This window comes from Oncorhynchus mykiss, chromosome 17 (genome assembly GCF_057628025.1).
Source record: "Oncorhynchus mykiss isolate SJ-2025 chromosome 17, ASM5762802v1, whole genome shotgun sequence".
Classification (NCBI taxonomy): Eukaryota; Metazoa; Chordata; class Actinopteri; order Salmoniformes; family Salmonidae; genus Oncorhynchus; species Oncorhynchus mykiss.
Genome location: NC_143038.1, coordinates 17,046,643 through 17,070,896, shown reverse-complemented (window position 1 = coordinate 17,070,896; position 24,254 = coordinate 17,046,643). Strand labels below are relative to the sequence as shown.

The 24,254-nt window shown below is 41.4% G+C and overlaps 1 protein-coding gene across 1 annotated transcript in view; it reads left to right on the top strand.

Annotated features, from left to right (window-relative positions):
* The first annotated feature begins 3,562 nt into the window (after window positions 1-3,562).
* The window catches only part of LOC110493814 (spectrin beta chain, non-erythrocytic 1), an 87,533-nt gene continuing 66,841 nt past the window's right edge, over window positions 3,563-24,254 (top strand). The window contains exons 1-2 of the mRNA XM_021568314.3: window positions 3,563-3,709; window positions 22,096-22,311. Coding sequence (XP_021423989.2) covers window positions 22,161-22,311 — 151 coding nt within the window. The 5' untranslated portion in view covers window positions 3,563-3,709; window positions 22,096-22,160. The remainder of the gene's footprint in view (window positions 3,710-22,095; window positions 22,312-24,254) is intronic.

The window sequence follows — 24,254 nt, the reverse complement described above, 5'->3', positions numbered from 1 at the left end:
GTGGGTGAACGATGACACTATCAGCATACAGCTGGCTGGTTATACGCTGCACCGGCAGGATAGAACAGCTGTGTCTGGTAAGACAAGGAGCGGCGGACTATGTATTTTTGTAAATTACAGCTGGTTCACGATATCTAAGGAAGTCTCGAGCTATTGCTCGCTTGAGGTAGAGTATCTCATGATAAACTGTAGACCACACTACCTACCTAGAGAGTTTTCATCTGTATTTTTTGCAGCTGTTTTACATCCCACCACAGTCAGAGGCTGGCACTAAGACAGCATTGAATGAGCTGTATTCCACCATAAGCAAACAAGAAAACCCTCACCCAGAGGTGAAACTTAAATTTCTATCAGCATGTTAAATGTGCAACCAGAGGGAAAAAAAACTCTGAACCACCTTTACTTCACACACAGAGATGCATACAAAGCTCTCCCTCACCTTCCATTTGGCAAATCTGACCATAATTCTATCCTCCTGATTCCTGCTTACAAGCAAAAATTAAAGCAGGAAGCACCAGTGACAAGATCAATAAAAAAGTGGTCAGATGAAGCAGATGCTAAGCTACAGGACTGTTTTGCTAGCACAGACTGGAATATGTTCCGTGATTCCTCCGATAGCACTGAGGAGGATACCACATCAGTCATGGGCTTCATCAATAAGTGCATTGATGACGTCGTCCCCACAGTAACTGTACGTACATATCCAAATCAGAAGCCATGGTTTACAGGCAACATCGGCACTGAGCTAAAGGCTAGAGTTGCCGCTTTCAAGGAGCGGGACTCTAACCCAGAAGCTTATAAGAAATCCTGCTATGCCCCCCGACGCACCATCAAACAGGCAAAGCATCAATACAGACTAAGATTGAATCGTACTACACCGATTCCGAAGCTCGTCGGATATGGCAGGGCTTGCAAACCATTACAGACTACAAAGGGAAGCACAGCTGAGAGGAGCCCAGTGACATGAACATACCAGACGAGCTAAACTACTTCTATGCTCGCTTCGAGGCAAATAACATTGAAAAACGCATGAGCTCACCAACTGTTCTGGAAGACTGTGTGATCACATTCTCCGCAGCCGATGTGAAACAGATCAACATTCACAAGGCCGCAGGGCCAGATTATTTACCAGGATTTGTACTCAGCATGTGCTGACCAACTGGCAAGTGTCTTCACTGACATTTTCAACCTCTCCCTGTCCGAGTCTGTAATACCAATCTGTTTTAAGCAGACCACAATAGTGCCTGTGCCCAAGAACACCAAGGTAACCTGCCTAAACAACTACCGACCCGTAGCACTCACGTCTGTAGCCATGAACTGTTTCGAAAGGCTGGTCATCGCTTACATCACCACCATTATCCCAGAAACCCTAGACCCACTCCAATTTGCAAACCGCCCCAACAGATGCACAGATGATGCAATCTCTATTACACTCCACACTGCCCTTTCCCAACTGGACAAAAGGAACACCTATGTGAGAATGCTATTCATTGACTACAGCTCAACACCATAGTGCCCTCAAAGCTCATCAATAAGCTAAGGACCCTGGGACAAAACACCTCCCTCTGCAATTGGATCCTGGACTTCCTGACGGGCCGCCCCCAGGTGGTAAGGGTAGGTAACAACACATCCGCCACACTGATCCTAAACACAGGGGCCCCTCAGGGGTGCGCGCTCAGTCCCCTCCTGTACTCCCTGTTCACTCATGACTGCACAGCCAGGCATGACTCCAACACCATCATTAAGTTTGCAGACAACACAACAGTGGTAGGCCTGATCAACGACAATGATGAGACAGCCTATAGGGAGGAGGTCAGAGACCTTGCGGTGTGGTTCCAGGAAAACAACCTCTCCCTCCACCTTATCAAGACAAAGGAGATGACTAATCAAGAGCATGCTGACTGGTTGCATCACTGCCTGGTATGGCAACTGCTCGGCCTCCGACTGCAAGGCACTACAGAGGGTAGTGCGAATGGCTCAGTACATCATTGGAGCCAAGCTTCCTATCATCCAGCCCCTCTATACCAGGCGGTGTCAGAGTAAGGCCCTAAGAATTGTCCGAGACTCCAGCCACCCTAGTCATAGACTGTTCTCTCTGCTACCGCACGGCAAGCGGTACCGGAGTGCCAATTCTAGGTCCAAGAGGCTTCTAAACTACTTCTACCCCCAAGCCATAAGACTCCTGAATACCTCATCAAATGGCTACCCAGACAACTTCTGCTCTTTACTTGTTACTTTTATTTCTTATTCTTATCCATATTTTTATTAACTGCATTGTTGGTTAGGGGCTTGTAAGTAAGCGTTTCACTGTAAGGTGTTGTATTTGGCACGTGACTAATAAAATGTGATTTGATTTTTTTTTTTAAATGTCATTCAAATTTTGCAGAGGCAAAATCCTAGAGGAAAACTTGGTTGAATTTCCTTTCCAACAGACTGAGGTAACCTAGTGGTTAGTGTGTTGTGCCTGTAACCAAAAGGTTGCTAGATCAAATCCCTGAGCTGACAAGGTAAAAATCTGTCATCCTGGCCATGAACAAGGCAGTTAACCCACTGTTCCTAGGCAGTCATTGTAAATAAGAATTTGTTCTTAACTGACATAAATAAAAATGAAGACACTGGAAGATGAAATCATTGTTCAGCAGGACACTAACCTAAAACACAAGGCCAAAGCTACACTGGAGTTGCTTACCAAGATGACATTGTGTTATAGTTTTGACTTGAAAATCTATGTCAAGACTTGAAAATGGCTGTCTTGCAATGAATAACAATAAACTTGACAGAGCTTGAATGATTTTAAATAGAATATTGGGCAAATATTTTGCAATCCGTGTGTGCAAAGCTTAGCTGTAATCGTCACCTGTATATGAGATATTTCTGTATTTCATCTTCAATAAATTTGCAAAAATGTCTAAAAACATGTTTTCACTTTGTGATTATGGGATATTGTGTATACATGGGTGAGAAAAAAATGCATTGAATCCATTTTGAATTCAAGCTGTAACACAACAACATTGGGAATAAGTCAAGGGGTATGAATGCTTTCTGAAGGCACTGTAGATCAGAGGTCCTTCTGAAGATCCATTATGACGTCCTGTGTATGACTGCAATGCATTATTGATAAGCGTGCACAATGGATGAACAAGATGAGGGCCAGTCAGAATCATGACACACCCTGTCCTTTTACAAGCAATGAATGAAATAGAATATTACAAGTTAACTTTTCACATGTACAATTGAGGTGTAGAAAATGTGTTGTACTGTAAATATGACTCACAGATGTAATTATCTTCGATAGCCTCAGTGTCTTTAGGGCCTGCAGTCTTACATTAAATCTGGAAATGACACATCTTAAAGCCACAAAGTGACACACATTTAGTGTACAGAAGGAACATTTTCTAACTAAAGGACATATATGTTGATGTAGGCTAAACTATGCAATATATATATATATATATATATTTTTTTTTAACATAATCAATATCAAATATAGCTTATTTTTTTAATGGTGTAGGCCAGTCCTCGGCGATAGGTTTACTTCGCTCTCTATAATCCCCGCCCCTTCGAAATTCAGTGCAGCACTACAGTTTTTGCTGGATTTGGGGGCGGCAGTGCGGATTCTCCCAGTCACTCCCAGCTCTTGTTGCCCAGCCTCTCGTTTGCCCGTTGCGGACTCTCAAGGAGGTGAAGTTCGTTCCTTATTATTTGATTGGTAAGTCAAATAAATGTGTTATTTCAAACAGACGAGTTTATCTCATCACATTGCCAGTTGTGTTGTATTTTTTGCCGAGGTTAGACAGTTACACAGATTGGCTACAAAGCAAATAGGTTACCTAAACTTACTGGGAGATGATGGAAAATTTTGAAATCAAGCAAATATGAAATCGTGACTCACGTATGTAGGCATACGATTTAAACTATTTTTTGTCGGTCCTTGTTTTTTTTTCATAGGCCTGCGCAATTAACACCATTAGACATGTTGATGTTGGTGGCCTACTGTTCATATCAGAAATACCTTTATTTAAAGGCATATTTTATACATTATGCGCAATTTTGATTATATTTCATTTGTATAGTGTCTGATATCGATTTCCATGGTGTTCTGTGACTTCCATTATGGGTGGAATAACGGTAGAGTAGAATGGATGCAAACAGGCGTGGTCGTGCGGATCTGTGGCGCTGCGCGGAAGGTAGCCCAGGGTGATGCTGCGAGGGCAATGATTTAGCACGTTTGTTTATTCTGTACAGTTCGAAAGACAGGCTAACTGTGGCATTAACATTATGTTTGAGTTAGGTTGTACACAATAACAAAAAATCCCCCCATTTTATGGTCCTTGGTTTACGTGGTGCGTAGTTGTTGATTGATGATTTTGGGTTATTGATATAGACAATATTACTCATTTTAGGTGAAGTGTATCGGTTGTTGAAATGGCCGCAGAAGGCTAATATTACGTTGGCAGCTACAATATTTAATTGCATGATGCGATGATGATACAGTAACTATCAAAACGTAAGTGGTCGGCTCTTCCTCAAAACATAACTTCAAAGACATGAAGCGTCACCTTCCTGGTTTTCTTTAGTATGTGCTAATGATCAAATACTTTACATGTATCTCGTCAACATGTCGTTTGTGTCTCCAAGACAGTTTTTATTTGGTGGACTGTAAATATTTGCGGTTGATGCTACATGCGGCCTTCTTGTCGTGATGCAGAGGACTCTTCAGCATAAAAACAGCCCAACGTTGCAGCACTAATGCGACCTGGTCGAGTCGAGTCCTCAATGTCCCAGTCACAGAAGGACTCAAACAACATTTAAAATGCGAGCAATGAGGGAGAAGAGTAGGTTATACAAAGGGATTTTACTGAGCAAAAAACTCGGGTTCTATAGTAGTGAAGCTATAGGCCTAGGCTACTGCAAGCATCTATTTTTCAAGCAACCACTCCACTCCATATAGCAATGAATGAAGTCAATAACTTCCTAGTTCCAGTGGTGGCATGTTAGCATGGCCACACTGTGCTTACCTGATTGTCAGCCACAGTGGGAACTGAAGTTGTCAAATATCCACTGTGAAAAACAAAGGAAAACATGCACTGTTAAAGGTGGCATAGGATATAAAGGATTTTTAATAACCCTAAGACCTGTAATTTAATTACACTGTGGTTATTCTATGGGACTTCATATTACTGAATCAGTATTTTTTTCTAAACAACACGGCTTAAGTGAAATGTTTGGTTCAAGTTATTTGGGGTTTTAATGGTTCTCCGGAAGTGTGTTTGATCAGGCTTTGCATGGCATAGTGGCAATTAAGTGTGGCACTCTAGTGCATTTTCCTATTAGGTTTTGCTTGATGGAGCAGGCTCTTTTCTTAAGACCATTTGCTGTATGCAGACCTAGTGTCTGCCTTCCCCACTCAGCCTTGTCTGAAAGGGCGGGGTCCCTTTGCAATGAGAAAATACTTCACAGTTTGTGAATGCAGAAAGACACAAGCACGCATGCACACACACAACCTATCCATCTGTCTAATATCACACACATGGACGAATGCAAGCACATACACACACATACACAAACACAAGACGCATTAAAGCATCTTTATAAGCTCTAAAACTTGTTGTTAGTTTAAAATTGGACCAACATTTGAATGAGTTTCCAACTTAGCCTTGTACACATACAGTGTGCAGTCACATGTGGAACGTTTGTGTCTCACTGAACCTATAATATGGGTGAAGATAGTGTAAAGGCCTTTAATCACTCAGGTTCCTACCAACAGACACAGACAAAATAGTACATCAAAATATGACATCATATTTGATTTCCAAATGATGTGTTCAGCCCTGCAAATTACAAGATGATGATATCACGGCATATCCTAAACCGACATATTTTTCAGTATCTTTAGGTTGTTCTTTTTTGTCTTTTGTTTTTCTCAGTTTGCGTGTCCGTGCAGCTACACCAATGTTGTTGCATTAGCCTCTCATGTCAATTGAGTTCACTGTGTAGCAGGTGCATAAAACCAAGGCATCCCTTTCAATGAGTGTCATTTGTTCAGGGAGCAGTGGAACAATTATTTATATGTGCCCTGATGGTTTCACAATAAATACATCAGTTGTGTTAAAGAGATATTATTTTCAGAGTTCTGTCTTGAATTGACCTTCAGGCTCCATTTTCCCCAAACTCTCCTTTACATTATATGCTCATCCAGTCAAATGACTGATAAAACAGTCATGCTCAAACTGCACAGATACTGCATGTCCCCTCCACTGTAAGCAAACGGCCATTTTACCCACTGGCCCTTTTTAACTACAAACTGCTTTTAAAATCTTCTACTTGTTCGAGATAGATAGTCCTGTCTTAGAGGCATCTTAAGAATCAATTATTAAAAAGACAATGGATGTCATGACATAAACTGATACCTGGTGTGTTTGGGGCTGTTATTCGAAATGGACACAACAGCATGTGTTATAGTGAAACAGGTGGTGGAGAGGGTGGTATCCTGTTTTCTATCAGGGCAGGCGATGGTCAGTAAAAGAGGAGGGGAATGGGGGAGTGGAGGGAGGGAGGGGGGGAAGGCTGGGGGACAGCTGCCACCACAGGGGTGACAGGTGAAGGCCGCTGTGTGTGTGTGTGTGTGTGTGTGTGTGTGTGTGTATGTGTGTGGTTGTGCACGTGCGTGCTGCTGGTAGCCTAGCAGTAAAGAGCGTTGGGCCAGTAACTTAAAGGTCGGTGGTTTGAATATCTGAGCCGGTCAAAAATCGGCCAAAGTGCCCTTGAGCAAGGCACATAACTATAATTGCTCCTGTAAGTCGCTCTGGATACAAGCGTTGACTAAAATGTAAAAGTAAAAAATAAATGGTTGGGTGATGGTGTATACATTGTTTTGGGAGTGGTCAGCCAACTGGACATGCTTGGGCCACCTCCCCCTCAGTAGGACTTTCAAACATCTCAGCCATGGCAAGCATGTTTCCACAGCTGTGTTTGTTAGGCTGAAAGGAATTGACGTTCTTATTTTAGGGACCAAAGACAGAGAATACATAGAGACTGAGCCATTTGTCTTGTAGTCTCCCCAGTGCTGTTTTTGTGTCTAAAATACCAGGCCATTTAAAAGGATGGAATTTCTTGAAATTAGTAGGAATAGTTTAGTCATTTTCATTGTGTTATTCAGTTCCATCTTTTCATCCATAAGGTGATACTATGAGTATTTAGGAAATAACACTGAGTAGATTAAGGAAAATAGAACAAAACATACGCCAATGTTTGGACTGGGGCATAACTGAAGCCAAATAGTTGATAGCATACTGTACTCTCTGTTATCTAAGCCCGAACAGAACTAGCGGAAATGACAGACCCCTTGGGAGTGGGCGAGAACCATGCGCGGCAGCAGTAGCCCCAAATAGTTTTACTCTTTCCCAATTCTCCCCTGGATACTTGATACACATTTGTTTCCATGATTTGCCCCTAAGTGCCCTAACTCAATATCTGTCCAGTGAGGTAGAAGCACAGCAAAGACTGTGTTGGGTTGATGTTTTGTCCTTCCTAACCTCAATTGGGGCCTATAGCACCTTGAAAGCATTAGTAATACGTATTGTTTTTGGTAAGGATGAGTTACACAGCGACAAGCTTTCCTTGCATTGCTGATACGGGCTCCCAGTTGTATTTTATTCAGATCACTTACTGTTTCGACACATTAGCCATTTACACAGCTGGCTTAGAACCAAGAGAACCAAAGGAATTCAGATGGAGTGTCCTGCCCAAGGGTGCACAGCTGGGCACACCGAGATTTCACTCCTCTGACTGACCCTGCAGTAAGAAGTTGTCTTGAATGTTGGCTGTATGATTCATATACATAATGAAATAATATAATCAATCAATCTCATTTGGTAGCAGTGCTCATCTAGAACCAAATAGTGAATGATGTGTCTAACTCTTGTTCAACTTTAGCTCATTTGCAATGGATTGTCATGTCATTCAACATGTAGATTTGCAACTGGGCTAGTCTCTTGGAAAGGGAGAAGTGTCTTTTTTTGTGCTTTATTTTGTGCCACGGCTGTAATGACATTATGCCGTCCTTTGTTTGTCGTGGTCTATCTCTTGTTCAACGGCGTTAGTGCATGTTCTAAAAGCACTAACGCCCTGGACCAGCGCTATCCATGGTCTATCATTCTTGGCTGGAGGGGAAAGTTGTTGAAGAGTCTCTGGAAAAGATGAGGTAATTCTAAGAGGATGCATTTCCCGGGTCATGAACCTCCTATCACTTGTGTTCCCCCATTTCCCACATCTCTGTGCCACAAAAGCAGGAAATCATAACCTGGTTCCACTGGTGCAGTTTCCATGTCATGTGGCTTGTTGCCACTACACAGCTGAAGGGCAGCATCCATCTTGGCTCCCTATACTCTCTCAAGCAATTTCAATACCAGCCACATTTAGCGTATGATTCATGTGTGAATAGATAATCCTTGATTCCCTACAGTTTTGACTAAGCCAAACAGGTAGTCATTTATAGAAATTAGTTAGACGTTTAATTCCACCTGTTGCATAAAGCTGTCATGGGGCGCGTTCAGACGGAAATGTTCTATCATCCAAATAGATATTTAGCATACTGTTTTTCTATGGGGGTTGACGGACAACGGAAAGAGTTTTTCTTACGTAGGTCAGAACTTTAAATGAGATTGAAGTTCTAACGGATAGATGCTTAATTCGTTGTTTGCACGAAGTCATGCAAACAAGAATATTTGGCGGAAGACACACAAAAGGTTAAATGAAATGCACAGTATCCTCACCTCCCAGCTTAGTAAGTGAGTAAGCCTTGTCTGAGCCAGAACGGCCCATAGTGGCAGGAGCCTTCCTCCTGTTTCTACTGCGTGAGGCAGCTTGATGTACAGGTACACCTGCTGGACAGGATGCTAGTCTGTCGCAAGGCTTTACCCCCAATCCATCTTGTTAAAGAAATAGTTCACACACAGAGGATTTTATCTACTTCCCCAGAGTGAGATCAACTCGTGGATACTGTTTTTATGTATCTGCGTCCAGTATCTGCGTCCAGTATGAAAGAAGTTAGTGATAGTTTGCTAGCTGTTCCTGTAGACTTTTCCAGTCATTGTGCTAATGCTAGTTAGCAATTGAGGAAATGCTAGTTAGCAACTTCCTTCGAACTGCACGCAGATACATCTCATTGCAAAAATCACAGACTATCCCTTTAATGCTGAGTGCCAAGCAGAAAGGCATTAGGTCCCATGTTTAGTTTTTGGTATGACTCGACCAAGGATTGAATCCCCAACCAATCTTGGTGCAGACAATCTAACCACAATCCAGTTAGGGATCAGATTATATAATTTGTGTGTAAAATGTGACGATGTATGCTTATCACCTAATTAAAGTATTGGTAACAAACCAAAGTTATCAGCCATCTGTTTCTGGCCCCGGCCTTAGACCTCTCTCTGGAATGTGGCTATCACCTCCTCTGGCCAATAATACAACCCAGAGGAAGATGGTGATGCTCTCTCGCTGGTCTCTTCCCACACCACTATCTGATCTCAGTGGTTCTCTACTCTTAGGGATAAGTGGTACATATTGTTTCATTCCACTGGCTGATAAAGATATAATGTGTTACACCCAGGAGTGTTTTCTTTTTCAGTAAATCTTTGATCTTTGTTTTCATTTCATTTAATGGAAAATTTACTTTTTGGGGTAATACTGTATTTGGCATTTGTATTTCATTTTTAGATAATTACCATTTTAGCAGGTCGTTTGTATGCAAATATAAATACAAGTCAACAGTAAAATAAAGCAGAACCCATTATTCTTGTATCTGTTTTGTTACTGAGATACAGTGTATTCGGAAAGTATTCCGACACCTTTCTTTTCACACATTTTGTTACGTTATAGCCTTAATCTAAAATGGATTCAATCGTTTTCTCAGTCATCAATCTACACAAAATACCCCATAATGACAAAGCAAAAACAGGTTTTCATCAAGGATCTCTCTATACTTTGATCCGTTCATCTTTCCCTCGATCTGGACTTGTCTCCCAGTCCCTGCCGCTGAAAAACATCCCCACAGCATGATGCTGCCACCACCATGCTTTACCATAGAGATGGTATTGGCCAGGTAATGAGCGGTGTCTGGTTTCCTCCGGACGTGACGCATGACATTCAGGCCAAAGAGTTCAATCTTGGTTTCATCAGACCAGAATCTTGTCCTTTAGGTGCCTTTTGGCAAACTCCAAGCAGGCTGTCATGTGCCTTTTACTGAGGAGTGGCTTCCATCTGGCCACTCTACCATAAAGGCCCGATTGGTGGAATGATGCACAGATGGTTGTTCTTCTGGCAGTTTCTGCCATCTCCACAGAGGAACTCTGGAGCTCTGTCAGAGTGACCATCAGGTTCTTGGTCACCTCCCTGACCAAGGCCCTTCGCCCCCAATTGCTCAGTTTCGCCGGGTGGCCAGCTCTAGGAAGAGTCTTGGTGGTTCCAATCTTCTTCCATTTAAGAATGATGGAGGCCACTGTGTTCTTGGGGTCCTTCAATGCTGCAGACATTTTTTGGTACCCTTCCCCAGATCTGTGCGTCGAAACAATCCTGTCTCAGAGCTCTACTGACAATTCCTTCAATCTCATGGCTTGGTTTTTGCTCTGACATGCACAGTCAACTGTGGGACCTTATATAGACAGGTGTGTGCCTTTCCAAATCATGACCAATCAATTAAATTTACCACAGGTGGACTCCAATCAAGTTGTAGAAACATCTCAAGGATGATCAATGGAAACAGGATTCACCTGAGCTAAATTGCGAGTCTCATAGCAAATGGTCTGAATATTTATGTAAATAAAGTATTTCTAAAAACGTGTTTTCGCTTTGGTATTATGGGGTATTGTGTGTAGATTGATGAGGATTTAAACCATTTTTTTTTTTTAGAATAAGGCTGTGATAAAATGTGGGAAAAGTGAAGGGGTCTGAATACTTTACGAATGCACTGTAGATGGGCCAGAAGAACAGGTTCATTCACTTGATTGAAGACCGTTAGGTTGGGGACATTTAAGTCAAATGCTTGCCACTTTAGGCAACAACTACATCTGTATTCTCACTTTGGGGCTCGTCTGCATGTGAAGAAAGACACATCCGTATCATAGCGTCTAGGACCAATGGAGAAAAAACAGCTAACATTTTCCAGAGGTTTTGTCTTCAGGAAATGAAGTCATAATTGTCTGGCATGTGTGACATTTTAAGCGCATGACATTGATGCATAAGAAAAGACAGAGTACTCATTACTGGCTGTCAGAGGCTGGTTTGTCTGATTAGATCACAGTAAGATACTTGCATCTCAATAGTCTACAGTGGCCTCCACACCTCTTCTCCTCTACTTTATCTGTACCAATCCAAAAGAGGAGAGGTGAAGGCAATCTGGCTCAATCGGAGTAGATCATATGTTTGCATCTTGCCAGTTCTTTCTGATCAGTGCTGGGATGCAAGCAGCAGAGGATAATTTTAGACTCTGGAGATGCGTATAGATCAGGGGTGGGCAAATATGGGCCACGGGCCAGATCCGGTCTGCATGCCCATTCAATCAGGCCCATGGGAGGTTTGAGTGACGTTTTTTGGAGATGGGGAAATTGTTTTGGGACTCCAGGCCACACTTGAATATTTAAAACTAGATAGGAAGTATGTAGAAATGATAATGGACCTATGTATTTTCAAATAACTGCCCTTTTTCTGGGCCGCAAATTGATTTTAGCAAACAAATCTTTCCCCCAGAAAATCTGTGTGGCCCACCGTTTATTATTTTCATCCCGATGTGGCCCTCGAGCCAAAAAGTGTGCCCACCCCTGGTATAGACTGTGTCCTAATCCTTTCCTTGTATATATGACTATCAATTGGTGAAATGACTACATAGAATCTCACTTGTCAGAAGAGACCTAGCCTATGCCCCAGTTGGGACACAGAACACATTTTAAAATATATTGTTTAGTTACTGTAAAATGGTGATGCACAAAGGTATTTCTCCGTTAAAAAAAATAGGTTTGGTTCTCAACCCTGCACAACTGTTGTCCATACTCTTTGTTATCCCACTAGCTTTGTCATTCATCTTGCAAATAGCTGAACATTACATAACAATAAGAGCTTTGGATGTGTGCTTTTACCAACAGCATACTGGATAGCCATTAGCACATTTGAAACTGAAAACTGAACATCTTGCAGCTGTTGTAGCAAGACATTTCTCAGATTAATGTTGGGTTATTATTTAAGGATGCATGTCAGTAGAAACTGCAGACAATTACAATTTATTTAAAAAATATCACCCTTTTAAGAATGGATCGTAACATTCATGTAGCTCATATGAAAATAAAAACATTTAAACATTTTTGAATGTGTGTTTTCTGGACATGGTATACGTCAACAAACTCACTTGAGAAAGGGATTAGCATAGTATGGCATCGACTGTAAATATAATAATGTTGGAGGAGATACGGCCAGCTAATGGGGCTGAGGGAGGCAGGTGACAAAGATCTGATTGGAAGGCTTGGATCTCTTCCTTCATAATCTTAGCATGTGATGCACATGCTTTCATACATTCATGTCGATAGAAGATTTGCACTCAAACAATTGAGTTACGCAGGCAGATGTCGAAGTAAATGAGGATTCAGGGCTGAGTGAATAACTGTATTATGGGGACTCCCCAAGCCTCCCTTCAACCAAAGCCCAATATCATCATCTGGAATTCACATAATTTGGCTTGTTTTTGCACAATTCTACACAATTTAGAAACTATCTAGTTTCAAATCCATCTCTGAGCAATTGTATCTCTTTCAGCACATACGCAGTAGAATATAAATGAGTGCCTTCTGTAGGGCCTTGTTCTATGTGTGTCATGCTAAAAAGCTGTAGCACAGCTGTAGCAAGCACTTGCGCTAACACACATTCCATGCATGTGTGTCCAGTTAGTAGGAGACCCTCCCAAAATACGATTTTCTGGTATGCTAGTGATGCGTTACAAAAAGCCAGTCGTACAGTAATATGGCCAGCTGCAAAACTACATGCCTTGGATAGCATACATGTTTGAATGCACAAAGACTTGAGTGGCATGATGTCTCTCCTGTCGCTTTAAACAGAGGTAGTGAAGGGGGGGCTTAACAATAGATGCAATCCGTATCCGTAGCACCAGTATGCGATGCGAGGTGTAGAGCAGCATCTGTGTGGGTGTGTGGAGATACAAAATCAGATTTTGTTGCGTGTGTGTTTGGTAAGGGGATGTGTGATGTAACAAGGATGGTCTGGCTTTATACATTGAAAAAGGGAGAAAGTGTCCATATTGTATGCTCTAGAATGTCCTGCTTGCGAAGGAAATCATCATTGTGTGATTGCCATGTAGATTTTAAACATGCATACCCTCGGCTTAGCCCTAGTTTAGAAACACACAGCACTGTCATGGTGAGCTGATGTAGAATGCATGAAAATTACTGAAACAAATTATGCCAGACGGTTGCTATATCAGGATAGTATGGCCATCATTCCCCTCTTGTCCATACAGCTTTACATGACGGACATTGTGGAGAATAGATGGTAAAATGATAGCTTCAGACTGAACGGGTCCACACAACAGCCAACTGTTAGATAGCACAAAGGTTTCTGGGTATATAGCGCTCCATGGTGATTTGCCAAGCTAGTATCCAAGCTGTTGCAATTTCTGTTATTGCTCAGAGTGAGGGGGTGGAAGCAGCCTAGTCTCATAGACTAGATGTAGTATAGTAAATGTAAATCCGTGACACTCAAATGAGTTTGGTATGGTTACATAAGACAGAAGGTTACTTAAGGCAAAACCAAATGTAGGGTGGTTGGTTGCGATGGATGAGTGGGTGTAATATAACGTGAACGTCTAGCAACATAAAGGTTGCGCGTTCAAGTCTAACCAAGGACAACTTTTGGCTAATTAGCAACTTTGCAACTACTTACTACTTTTTAGCTACTTTGCAACGACTTAGCTTGTTAAATTACTCTAACACTAACCTTAAAACCTTTTAACCCCCTACAGTCGATGTCCGTGCCCCCGTGGGAAATCTAATTAGCATGATGAAATAAATCCCCATCCAAATCCTTCTGTTTTAAGGTAGAGATATCAGTTTTTTTGCATGGGCTACGTCTCAATCCAATAGTGGCTTTCTGCATCTGCGAGACATCCCGAAAATCGGTTTTCTCATGAAAACGCCTGTAGCGTCCGAACAGTTTGGGCTACACTCTAATATATCTGTTTTTCCATGTCTGAATCTGCCATTCAATGCATATCTATGGGCTAATAGCAGTAAGGCCAAATTAAATGTTTCATCAGAAATACCTAACATTCAAAATCAAATAGTTAAATGATCCTTGGTATGACCATCTTAAAACAATTCTTTCCATATGTTATCTTAGTAGAATCTCCCCCACCACCCCCAGTTTAGACTCATAAGGATTAACCCTAACCTTAACCCCTAACCCCTAGCCTAGCTAATGTTAGCCACCTAGCTAACGTTATCCACAACAAATTGGAATTCGTAAACATATCATAACTTTAGCTAATTTCGTAACATATTGGACAAATTGCCATTCATAACATATCATATGAATTGTTATTCATAACATACCATACGAAATGGATGATGGACATCCACAATACATACCATGTGAAACATGACATCATCATTGGAGAAACCCACATCTACATTTACTGGATTTTCATACCATCTGAATAGGGTGTCAATATCATGATACTTTTTCTTGGGGGAGGAGGCAGGTGGGACATTCAGATTCTGAATATACCCTATAGCCTCAGTTTTTTTGGAATGTATGTAAATAGCATGTATTGCATCAATGGAGGTGTCTTGTAACTGGAATGTATCTCTTGTAGCCTGCTCTCATTCTGTGAATTGTACATGACTGTCTGTAAAAATGTTAAAACGTTGCCATTTGAAGAGACAAAATGCTGGTTGATATTCAATGACTGCACCATCTCAGATCAATGCGGATCTCAGTTCCCTAGTGGGTGAAATTGTGTCTGCGAGTGAAATATCATTACATTTATAGTTGAGTCATTTAGCAGATACTCTTAACCAGAGCAACTTATCCAGAGCAACTTACTAAATGGCACATTGACAGATAATTCCCTTAGTCAGCTTGGGGATTAAAACTAGCGACCTTTCGGTTACTGGACCAACATTCTTAACCGCTGAACTGGACTGCTTTGCCATAATTCTTAACCTGGGGTGTATTCAAGAAGGTGAAATGTTCAAACGGTTGCTCATAGAAATGTGATGTGTAGAGATGATATTACTCACCTATCCTGAACAAACCCTAGATTTAGTGTGATGAAAGGGCTGTGGGGTGAAGTTTCCCCTAGGTACAGGCTAGGATTAGTTTCCTTTACCCAATCCTAACCCGCCTGACAAATGATCAGCGTCTAGGGACAACTTCACCCTACTCCGAATGAAAGGGCTGTGGGGTGAAAAATTATAATATATCGAACAGAAATGCCAGCCAATAGAGATGAGTCTAAAGGCCTGCTTTAAATATCCCATAGGTTTGAGCAGCCCTGAGATTGTCGGGAAGGGAGTTCCAAAGGCGTGGTGTGTGTGGGAGGAAAAAGGACGTTTCGTAGATCTGACAGGTTGGAGGGTCCAATGCCATTTAGGGCTTTTGTAGGCGATCTAGGGATTCTGTTGAGATGGACCATAGCAGAAATTAAATGACCCAACAGCTGCATATAAGCAATGTCATAGGGGAGGGGAGAGAAGGAGAGGGAAGGGGGTACTGAGCCTGACTTGATAATTCTAGCAGTTGTGAGAGCCTTTGGAAGAGGAGGACACCTAGTGGTGGTATGGTAGGGCTTTGTAGTGTTTCTTAGAGAGAAAGGATGGCTACCCACTGGGCATAGATGTCAGTTCAACATCTCTTTTTGATTTACATTTGGTTGAGTTGTCAACTAATGTGAATTCAATGTGAAATCAACAAAACGTGTCACCATGTCATTGGATTTAAAGTTGGCTGAAAAAAATACTAAATTCCCGTACGTTGATGACTTTTTGCAAATCCAATCAGTTTTCCATGTTGATTCAATGGTATCACATTGACTATTTTTTAAACGACATGGAAACATTGGTTCAACCAGTTTTTGCAGAGTGAGTAGTTTCATGTCATTCCTCTCTGAAATGAGTAGATGGAAAGGTCTATAGTGAAATGTACGCTATTTGCAGGCAGGGAGTACATGTTGACTTGCAGGAAAAATCAGTACACACACGAAGGAATTTAAGAAACCCAGTAAGTATTTGGCATAAGAACACACTAGAAATAACATCATTTTAACAACATAATTCAAATTCTTAAGGTATTTCTTACAAGGAATGAATAGATGAACCTGAATCTACTTCCTGACCCCTTACAGTCTGACCTGACCTGATGACTGACCTAAACTCACCCAGCAAAAAGTATACCTGTATCTCAATATGAACAATGCATCACTTCTGCATTTGATATGTGCCATACTTTAGGTTTGACGGAAGTCTGTTTTTATATCCTCATGGGATTTATCCACAGGGTTAGGGAGTGTTTGGAGGGCTCATGTTACCTGTTCCATTAGAGTTGTTCTAGCCCCAGAGGACCCATATTAGCTCTGCTTTCCTTTCAGGACATTAACACGAAGGCCATTTGAAGAGCTCCATACCGTCCCATATCTCCTCCTCCATTTCCTCGAGGGCTGATATCTCCTCTTACATCCAGTAAATGTTAAGATCACTAATGCATAATTGCTAATTAACTTATTTTCTGAATCCTAGGACTTCTTATGATGATTAAAATGTATCCCCACTTGAATCATTCCATCAAAACAGAACATTTATTTTGTATTTAGAATATGGATGGGGGCCTCCCGGGTGGTGCATTACAGACCCGGGTTCGATCCCAGGCTGTGTCACAGCCGGCCATGACCGGGAGACCCATGAGCCGGTGCACAATTGGCCCAGCGTCGTCCTGGTTATGGGAGGGTTTGGCCGGCCAGGATATCCTTGTCCCGTCGCGCTCTAGTGACTCCTTGTGGCGGGCCGGGTTCCTGCAAGCTGACTTTCAGTCGCCAGTTGTACGGTGTTTCCTCCGACACATTGGTGTTGCTGGCTTCCTGGTTAAGCTAGCAGTGTGTCAAGAAGCAGTGCTGCTTGGCTGGGTCGTGTTTCAGAGGACGCATGGCTCTCCACCTTCGCTACTCTCGAGTCCGTACGGTAGTTGCAGTGATGGGACAAAACTGTAACTACCAATTTGAAAGAAAAAGGGGTAAAAGTGAAAAATATATATAATACGGATGGACATTTTTTATTTAATAAGACATAAACGATCAGTACAGAGCAGTTGAGCAGAAGTATTATCAATGATTGCCGTAAAGTAATGCTTTTGCATAATTTCAGCCAGTAGTTTTGAATGTTGTGATCATGTGCCAAAACGGGTCCCTGAAGATTTTGCACAATTGTGTTCTACCTCATCTATGCCGTATGATATGTTACGTCCTCCATTTAAAAAAATGTGCATGGTATGTTACGAATTCCAATTCGTACAATATGCTACGGATTTGTAAATTCTTAAGATCCCGGACTACATCTTTAAAATTATTTGAATTATTTTTTACCAAACAAAGACTGAGAACTTGAGAATTTGTATGTTCAGATAACTAGTCAAATATAGACATTAGCTGTGTTGGTAACCAGCTAATGAAATTGGTTGAGTTGAATACTCTTTGGCAGTAATGGCTTGGCAGTCTTAGGAGCAGGTTAGCCTTTTTCATGTTATGCAGGCAGCTCTGCAGTGTCAGCACTAGCTGGTACATCTACAAAGTCATAAAATCTGATTTTAAACCTAACCCTTACCTTAACCACACTGCAAACGCCTAACCCTAAACTTAAATGAAGACCAAAAAGCGAATTTTAGTTTTCTGTAATATTTACAATATAGCTAATTTTGACTTTGCGGCTAGCATTTCTAGCCGAAATCGCTCAGTTCCGCCTCCAGGACAAGACTCATGACAATACATGTCAACCTGCACCCTAGGCTACGTCACAAATGACACTCTATTCCCTTTATAGTGCACTACACTTTGAGCAGGGCCCATAGGGCACTAGGGAAAAGGAAAAAGGGTGCTATTTGGGACTCATGCCTAGACAGGGGAGGGATAGAGGGGGATACACAAAGTATCAGAGGAGGAGGAAAAGGCTGAGGCAATCTATAGACAACTACTAATGTTTACAGGAAGTGGAGAGCCCTTTGGTTGCAGTTTCTGCTGATGATCATATGCACTTAGAATTGTCTGCTAAGTGGCGAAGTGGGTAAAAGGCAGCTGTAGTCACTGTGGAGGCCTCTGGTTAGGGAAATAAAGTATGTACTGTATGTACACTGCTGCTCCCATCAACTGTAGGAGCTGTGATAATGACAACGCCAAAGATGACGCCCTCCATCTCTCTTTCTTTATTTTATTCTTAATTATTCTTTATTGTAGGGTATGAGGCCTATTTTCGTAAGCATCTGATTGGGAGTATTATTAGTTTATGTATTATATACAGTACCAGTCAAAAGTTTGGATACACCTACTCATCAAGGGTTTTTCTTTATTATTACTATTTTCTACATTGTAGCATAATAGTGAAGATATCACAACTATGAAATAACACATGGAATCATGTAGTAACCAAAAAAGTGTTAAACAAATCAAAATATATTTTATATTTGAGATTCTTTAAAGTAGCCACCCTTTGCCTTGATGACAGCTTTGCACACTCTTGGCATTCTCTCAACCAGCTTCATGAGGAATGATTTTCCAACAGTCTTGAAGGAGTTCCCACATATGCTGAGCACTTGTTGGCTGCTCTCCTTCACTCTGCTGTCCAACTCATCCCAAACCATCTGAATTAGGTTGAGGTCAGGTCATCTGATGCAGCCCTCTATCACTCTCCTTGGTCAAATAGCCCTTGCACAGCCTGGTGGTGTGTTTTGGGTCATTGTCCTGTTGAAAAACAAATGAAAGTCCCACTAAGCGCAAACCAGATGGGATGTCATATCGCTGCCGAATGCTGTGATAGTCATGCTGGTTAAGTGTGCCTTGAATTCTAAATAAAACACTGACAGTGTCACCAGCAAAGAACCCCCACTCCATCACACCTCCTCCTCCATGCTTCATGGTGGGAACCACACATGCAGAGATCATCCGTTCACCTTCTCTGCATCTCACAAAGACATGGCGGTTGGAACCAACATTTTTACATTTGGACTCAACAGACCATAGGACAGATTTCCACCAGTCGAATGTCCATTGCTCATGTTTCTTCGCCCAAGCAAGTCTCTTCTTCTTATTGGTGTCCTTTAGGAGTGGATTCTTTGTAGCAATTTGACCATGAAGGCATAATTCACGCAGTCTCCTCTGAACAGTTGATCTTGAGATGTGTCTGTTACTTTAACTCTGTAAAGCATTTATTTGGGCTGCAATCTGAGCTGCAGTTAACTCTAATGAACTTATCCTCAGCAGCAGAGGAACTCTGGCTCTCCCTTTCCTGTGGCGGTCCTCATGAGTGCCAGTTTCATCATAGTGCTTGATGGTTTTTGCAACTGCACTTGAAGAAACTTTCAAAGTTCTTGACATTTTCCTGATTGACTGACCTTCATGTCTTAAAGTAACGATAGACTGACGTTTCTCTTTGCATATTTGAGCCGTTATTGCCATAATATGGACTTGGTCTTTTTTACCAAATAGGGCTATCTTCTGTATACCACCCCTACCTTGTCACAAACCAACTGATTGTCTCAAACACATTAAGAAGGAAAGAAATTCCACAAATTAACTTTTAACAAGGCACATTCCAGGTGCCTATGTCATGACTACCTCATTAAGCTGGTCAAAAGTTTTAGAACACCTACTAATTCAAGGGTTTTTCTTAATTATTTTTACTATTTTCTACATTGTAGAATAATATTGAACACATAAACATATGAAATAATGCATATGGAATCATGTTGTAACCTAAAAAGTGTTAAACAAATCAAAATATATTTTATATTTGAGATTCTTCATATAGCAATATTTTGCCTTGATGACAGGTTTGCAAAGCTTCTGAATACTTATGAATAAGATTTTTCAGTTTTTTATTTTTAATACATTAATAAAAAATTCTAAAAACCTTTGTCATTATGGTATTGTAGATTGATGATGAATTATATTATTTAATACATTTTAGAATAAGGCTGTAACGTAACAAAATGTGGAAAAAGTGAAGGGTTCTGAATGCTTTCCGAATGCACTGTACATACACGAGTGTTCGTAAAACACGTTTTGCAAGTAAGACACGATCTCAGGTTGTAGTTCAGTTGTCAGCTCCATGAACGACCCCGTCTAGCCGTAGTGCTGACTTACACATTTGTCCATTAAAATAACATCAAATCGATCAGAAATACAGTGTAGACATTGTTAATGTTGTAAATGATTATTGTAGCTGGAAATGGCTCATTTTTAATGGAATATCTACATAGGGGTACAGAGGCCCATTTATCAGCTACCATCACTCCTGTGTTCAAATGGCATGTTGTGTTAGCTGATCCAAGTTTATAAGTTTAAAAGACATTAGAAAACCTTTTTGCAATTATGCTCAATTGTGCACCGGGGCCTCCCATTACTCTTTCCAATCTGGTTATAGACAGTTTGCGCTGTTATGTGACTGGAGTAGTACACAGCGTTGAATGAGATCTTCAGTTTCTTGGCAATATCTCACATAGAATAGCCTTCATTTCTCAGAACAAGAATAGACTGACGAGTTTCAGAAGAAAGTGCTTTGTTTCTGGACATTTTGAGCCTGTAATCTAACCCAGATACTCAACTAGTCTAAAGAAGGCCTGTTTTATTGCTTCTTTAATCAGAACAACAGTTTTTAGCTGTGCTAACATAACTGAAAAAGGTTTTTCTAATGATCAATTAGCCTTTTAAAATGATAAACTTGGAGTAGCTAACACAACGTTCCATTGGAACACAGGAGTGATGGTTGCTGATAATGGGCCTCTACGCCCATGTAGATATTCCATAAAAAAGCTGCCGTTTCCAGCTACAATAGCCATTTACAACATTAACAATGTCTACACTGTATTTCTGATCAATTTGAACATGATACCATCCGGTATCAATACATTTATTTCAAATAAAGCACTCTGGACTTTCAGGGTAGCTATATTTAAAAATGGGAATATCATAATTTTGAAACTAATGCTGCCATCAACTTTATATAGATCACAGAAGACTGAAATTTAACAAAAAATATGAATAACATTCCACCCATGAGGTCAAAGAGGGTGCTTTTGGTCATTGACTGCAGGAATTGGCTACCCTGAATGATTGTGGTATATTTGATAGAAAACGATCTGTAGAAGTGAGTCTCGGGTTTTACCAGAAGATGGCACTGTGTCTTGATTAGTTTGTCCTTAGGCAGCAGCAAAACATTGTTGGCTAATTCACTTTGAGTGGGGAAACACTGTTGTCTCCATTTCCCTATAATGAATGTAATTTCTATTATGACAAAATGCCATTGTCATTCAGTTTTTCACTTTTCACATATCTATAATTGGGTTTAAATCCTTGACATATTTGGAAAATGTGATTAAACCAAGAGATAGACATTGTGTACTATTGCTCTGTTTGTCTACCTATGAACCATGTTTAGGCATGGCGTGATACATCGGGCTGAAATCTTATTGAAAATATCCCCATAGTTCTGCCCTTATACAATGGTTGCATTCCAGCTCATCTTTTCTGCAGTCATGCTGCACAGATGATCAGATCTCACAACCACATTAATATGATACAGCAATTTTCTGCGATGCACAGCATGACTGCATAAAGACGACTTGGAACAACATGTAATCCCACCTCTCAGTGAAGTGTACCCCAGGCACAGAACTAGAATCAGCTTTCCCTCCCCCAACCCATTATAAGGGGGAAAATGCTAAACTGACCCAAGATCAGCATCTAGGGGCAACTTCACCCTAAACCTAATACAGCCCTGCTGTTCTAACTGAATGTAGCATGTATGTGAACATGTCTCTCTCTGTCTGTGTTTGCAGGGCTTCATTAGAAGCCACTGATGAGGAAGTATAATCGGTGAAAAGGTCAAAGGTGAAAGGTCAGGATGACGACAGTGGCCGCGGAATATGAGCACATGGAGATCACGCAGCAGTACAGCAGCAGCGACACGGTCAACAACCGCTGGGATGATGAGTGGGACAACGAGAACAGCTCAGCTCGCCTGTTCGAGCGCTCGCGCATCAAGGCCCTGGCAGGTGAGTGAGGCAGAGAGGAGAGGAGTTAGTGCCAAGAAGGATAACCCCTGTTGTTGGCATTGCATTCACTTCATCTCATAGAATAGCAATGGTCGTATGATGATGTACACTTGGACTTCGGTTGAAATACTATTCAAAATAGTGGAGCTGTGCTTGCCTGATGCAATGAAACCAATAAAAATTATGGCAAAAGTGCAAACCCCACCCACCTGGCACTCCAGGCAGGCAAAGCTAACGCTCAAGGTAGATGTTGGCAGACAGATACAGGAAGATAGGGAAGAAACCTCTTTGAAACTGCCCAGCAACCACATCATTAATTTGTATATAGATCAATGTGTGTTGAGAAATTCAACTGAGAAAGTAAGAAATTATAATTTGGTGCAATTATTGTTGGTGGATTGACATGACATTTGGTAATAGTAGAATAGTTGTGACTTTCTATCATTGAGCTGTTTTAAATGAGAGATTAGATACAAAATCCCCATGGCAAAGTCACCTAGGCTTACTGGAACAGAGAGAGTTTCATTAGGTAAATGCCTGTGCAGAACCAGCAGCCAACCCTGCAATTGAGCAAAATGTTTTGACAAGAGAGAAAAAATGATCAAAAATAGAAAGTGTTCCTTGGTTTCTCTTCTTGCTGGCCGGAGACCGCAAGCTGTTTTGAGAACTCGAAAAAAAAGCCCCTGGCATTCCGATGAGCATCCTGCTTCTCACATGACTGTGTTTTCCTGCATTCCTGCCCAGTGGAGCATACGCCTCTCACCCAACTCCACTTGCTGCAGTCAAGAGTGTCTTTAATGGCTGCATGAACATGTACCTACTAGAGGCCCTTCAAATCCAACCTAGTAACCAGGCGCCCTGGGTTGAATCTATTAAACTTTGTTCTTAAATAAAACTTTGTAAAATGAACGGCATATGAATTCAAGACATTTGATTGAAGAGGGCCCGCTTGATGTTTACAGTAACGGTGTTGCATCTGAGAATCATCTCGCCCCGTATGACTCAAACAGGAAGGGACATCATTACATTCCCAGTGGCTTGGTAACTATGTAACCACCCCTAACCCCCCACACACACACGCCCACACAAGCAGCCAACATACTCTGTTAAAGTTGCAATATGCAGAAATCGCTCCCGCCATTTCCTGGTTGCTAAAACTCTAATAGTTCGCCTGATTTCAGTTTGTGACAAAATAAGCTAGTATAGTGTAGAGAATCATTGTAGCTTAGTTTTAAGGTAGCCTAGGCCTATGAAGCGCTGTCCGATTGGTAAAATATTATGAGGTCTAGTGAAAATTACATTAGTTTATGCCTACCTTTCACTGAAAGATGTCAGGCAGCGTGTTGACCCCTTTTATCTCCCGTTGCACCTGCTATCGGGGGAATTTGAGAAGGTTGTGGCTGTTTATACTTCCTGATAACCCACTTGTTGTGGTGACTGTCACAGGCTAGCGGAGATTCAGCACATTGGATAGCGCAGTTGATCAATTTTCTGCGAATCTGACCAGTAGCCAATCGTACGCCCTCTTTTGTTAACATAAGATTGTGCATTTTTTTTATTGCAAATGTTTATTTCCTCGAGCGCTTTTGTGGTCACAGTGTATCAGCCGTTTTGTGATTAGCAACAGTTTATATTTGAGCCTCTGCCAGTGCCACACATTAGTGGAGATTTGAATGTTAGAGGGAGATTGAGATTGGACATCGTCTACCGTAACTACGTCGAAATGTCGTAGTTGGCAATTCAATGTATAGAAGCCATGCAAGTAGCCTAAGGAATGTTTTCCTTAGGCATAAAGGCATAAATATTTATTATAATTTATCGGTTTCTCAACATTGTTTGCCCCAGGAAACAAGAATGGGTTTGGGTGGGAAATCTCAGGAAATCTCACTAGCCCGGTTCCCTGCAATTAAACCCTAAGTAAGCCTTGGACAATTAAGCCTTGT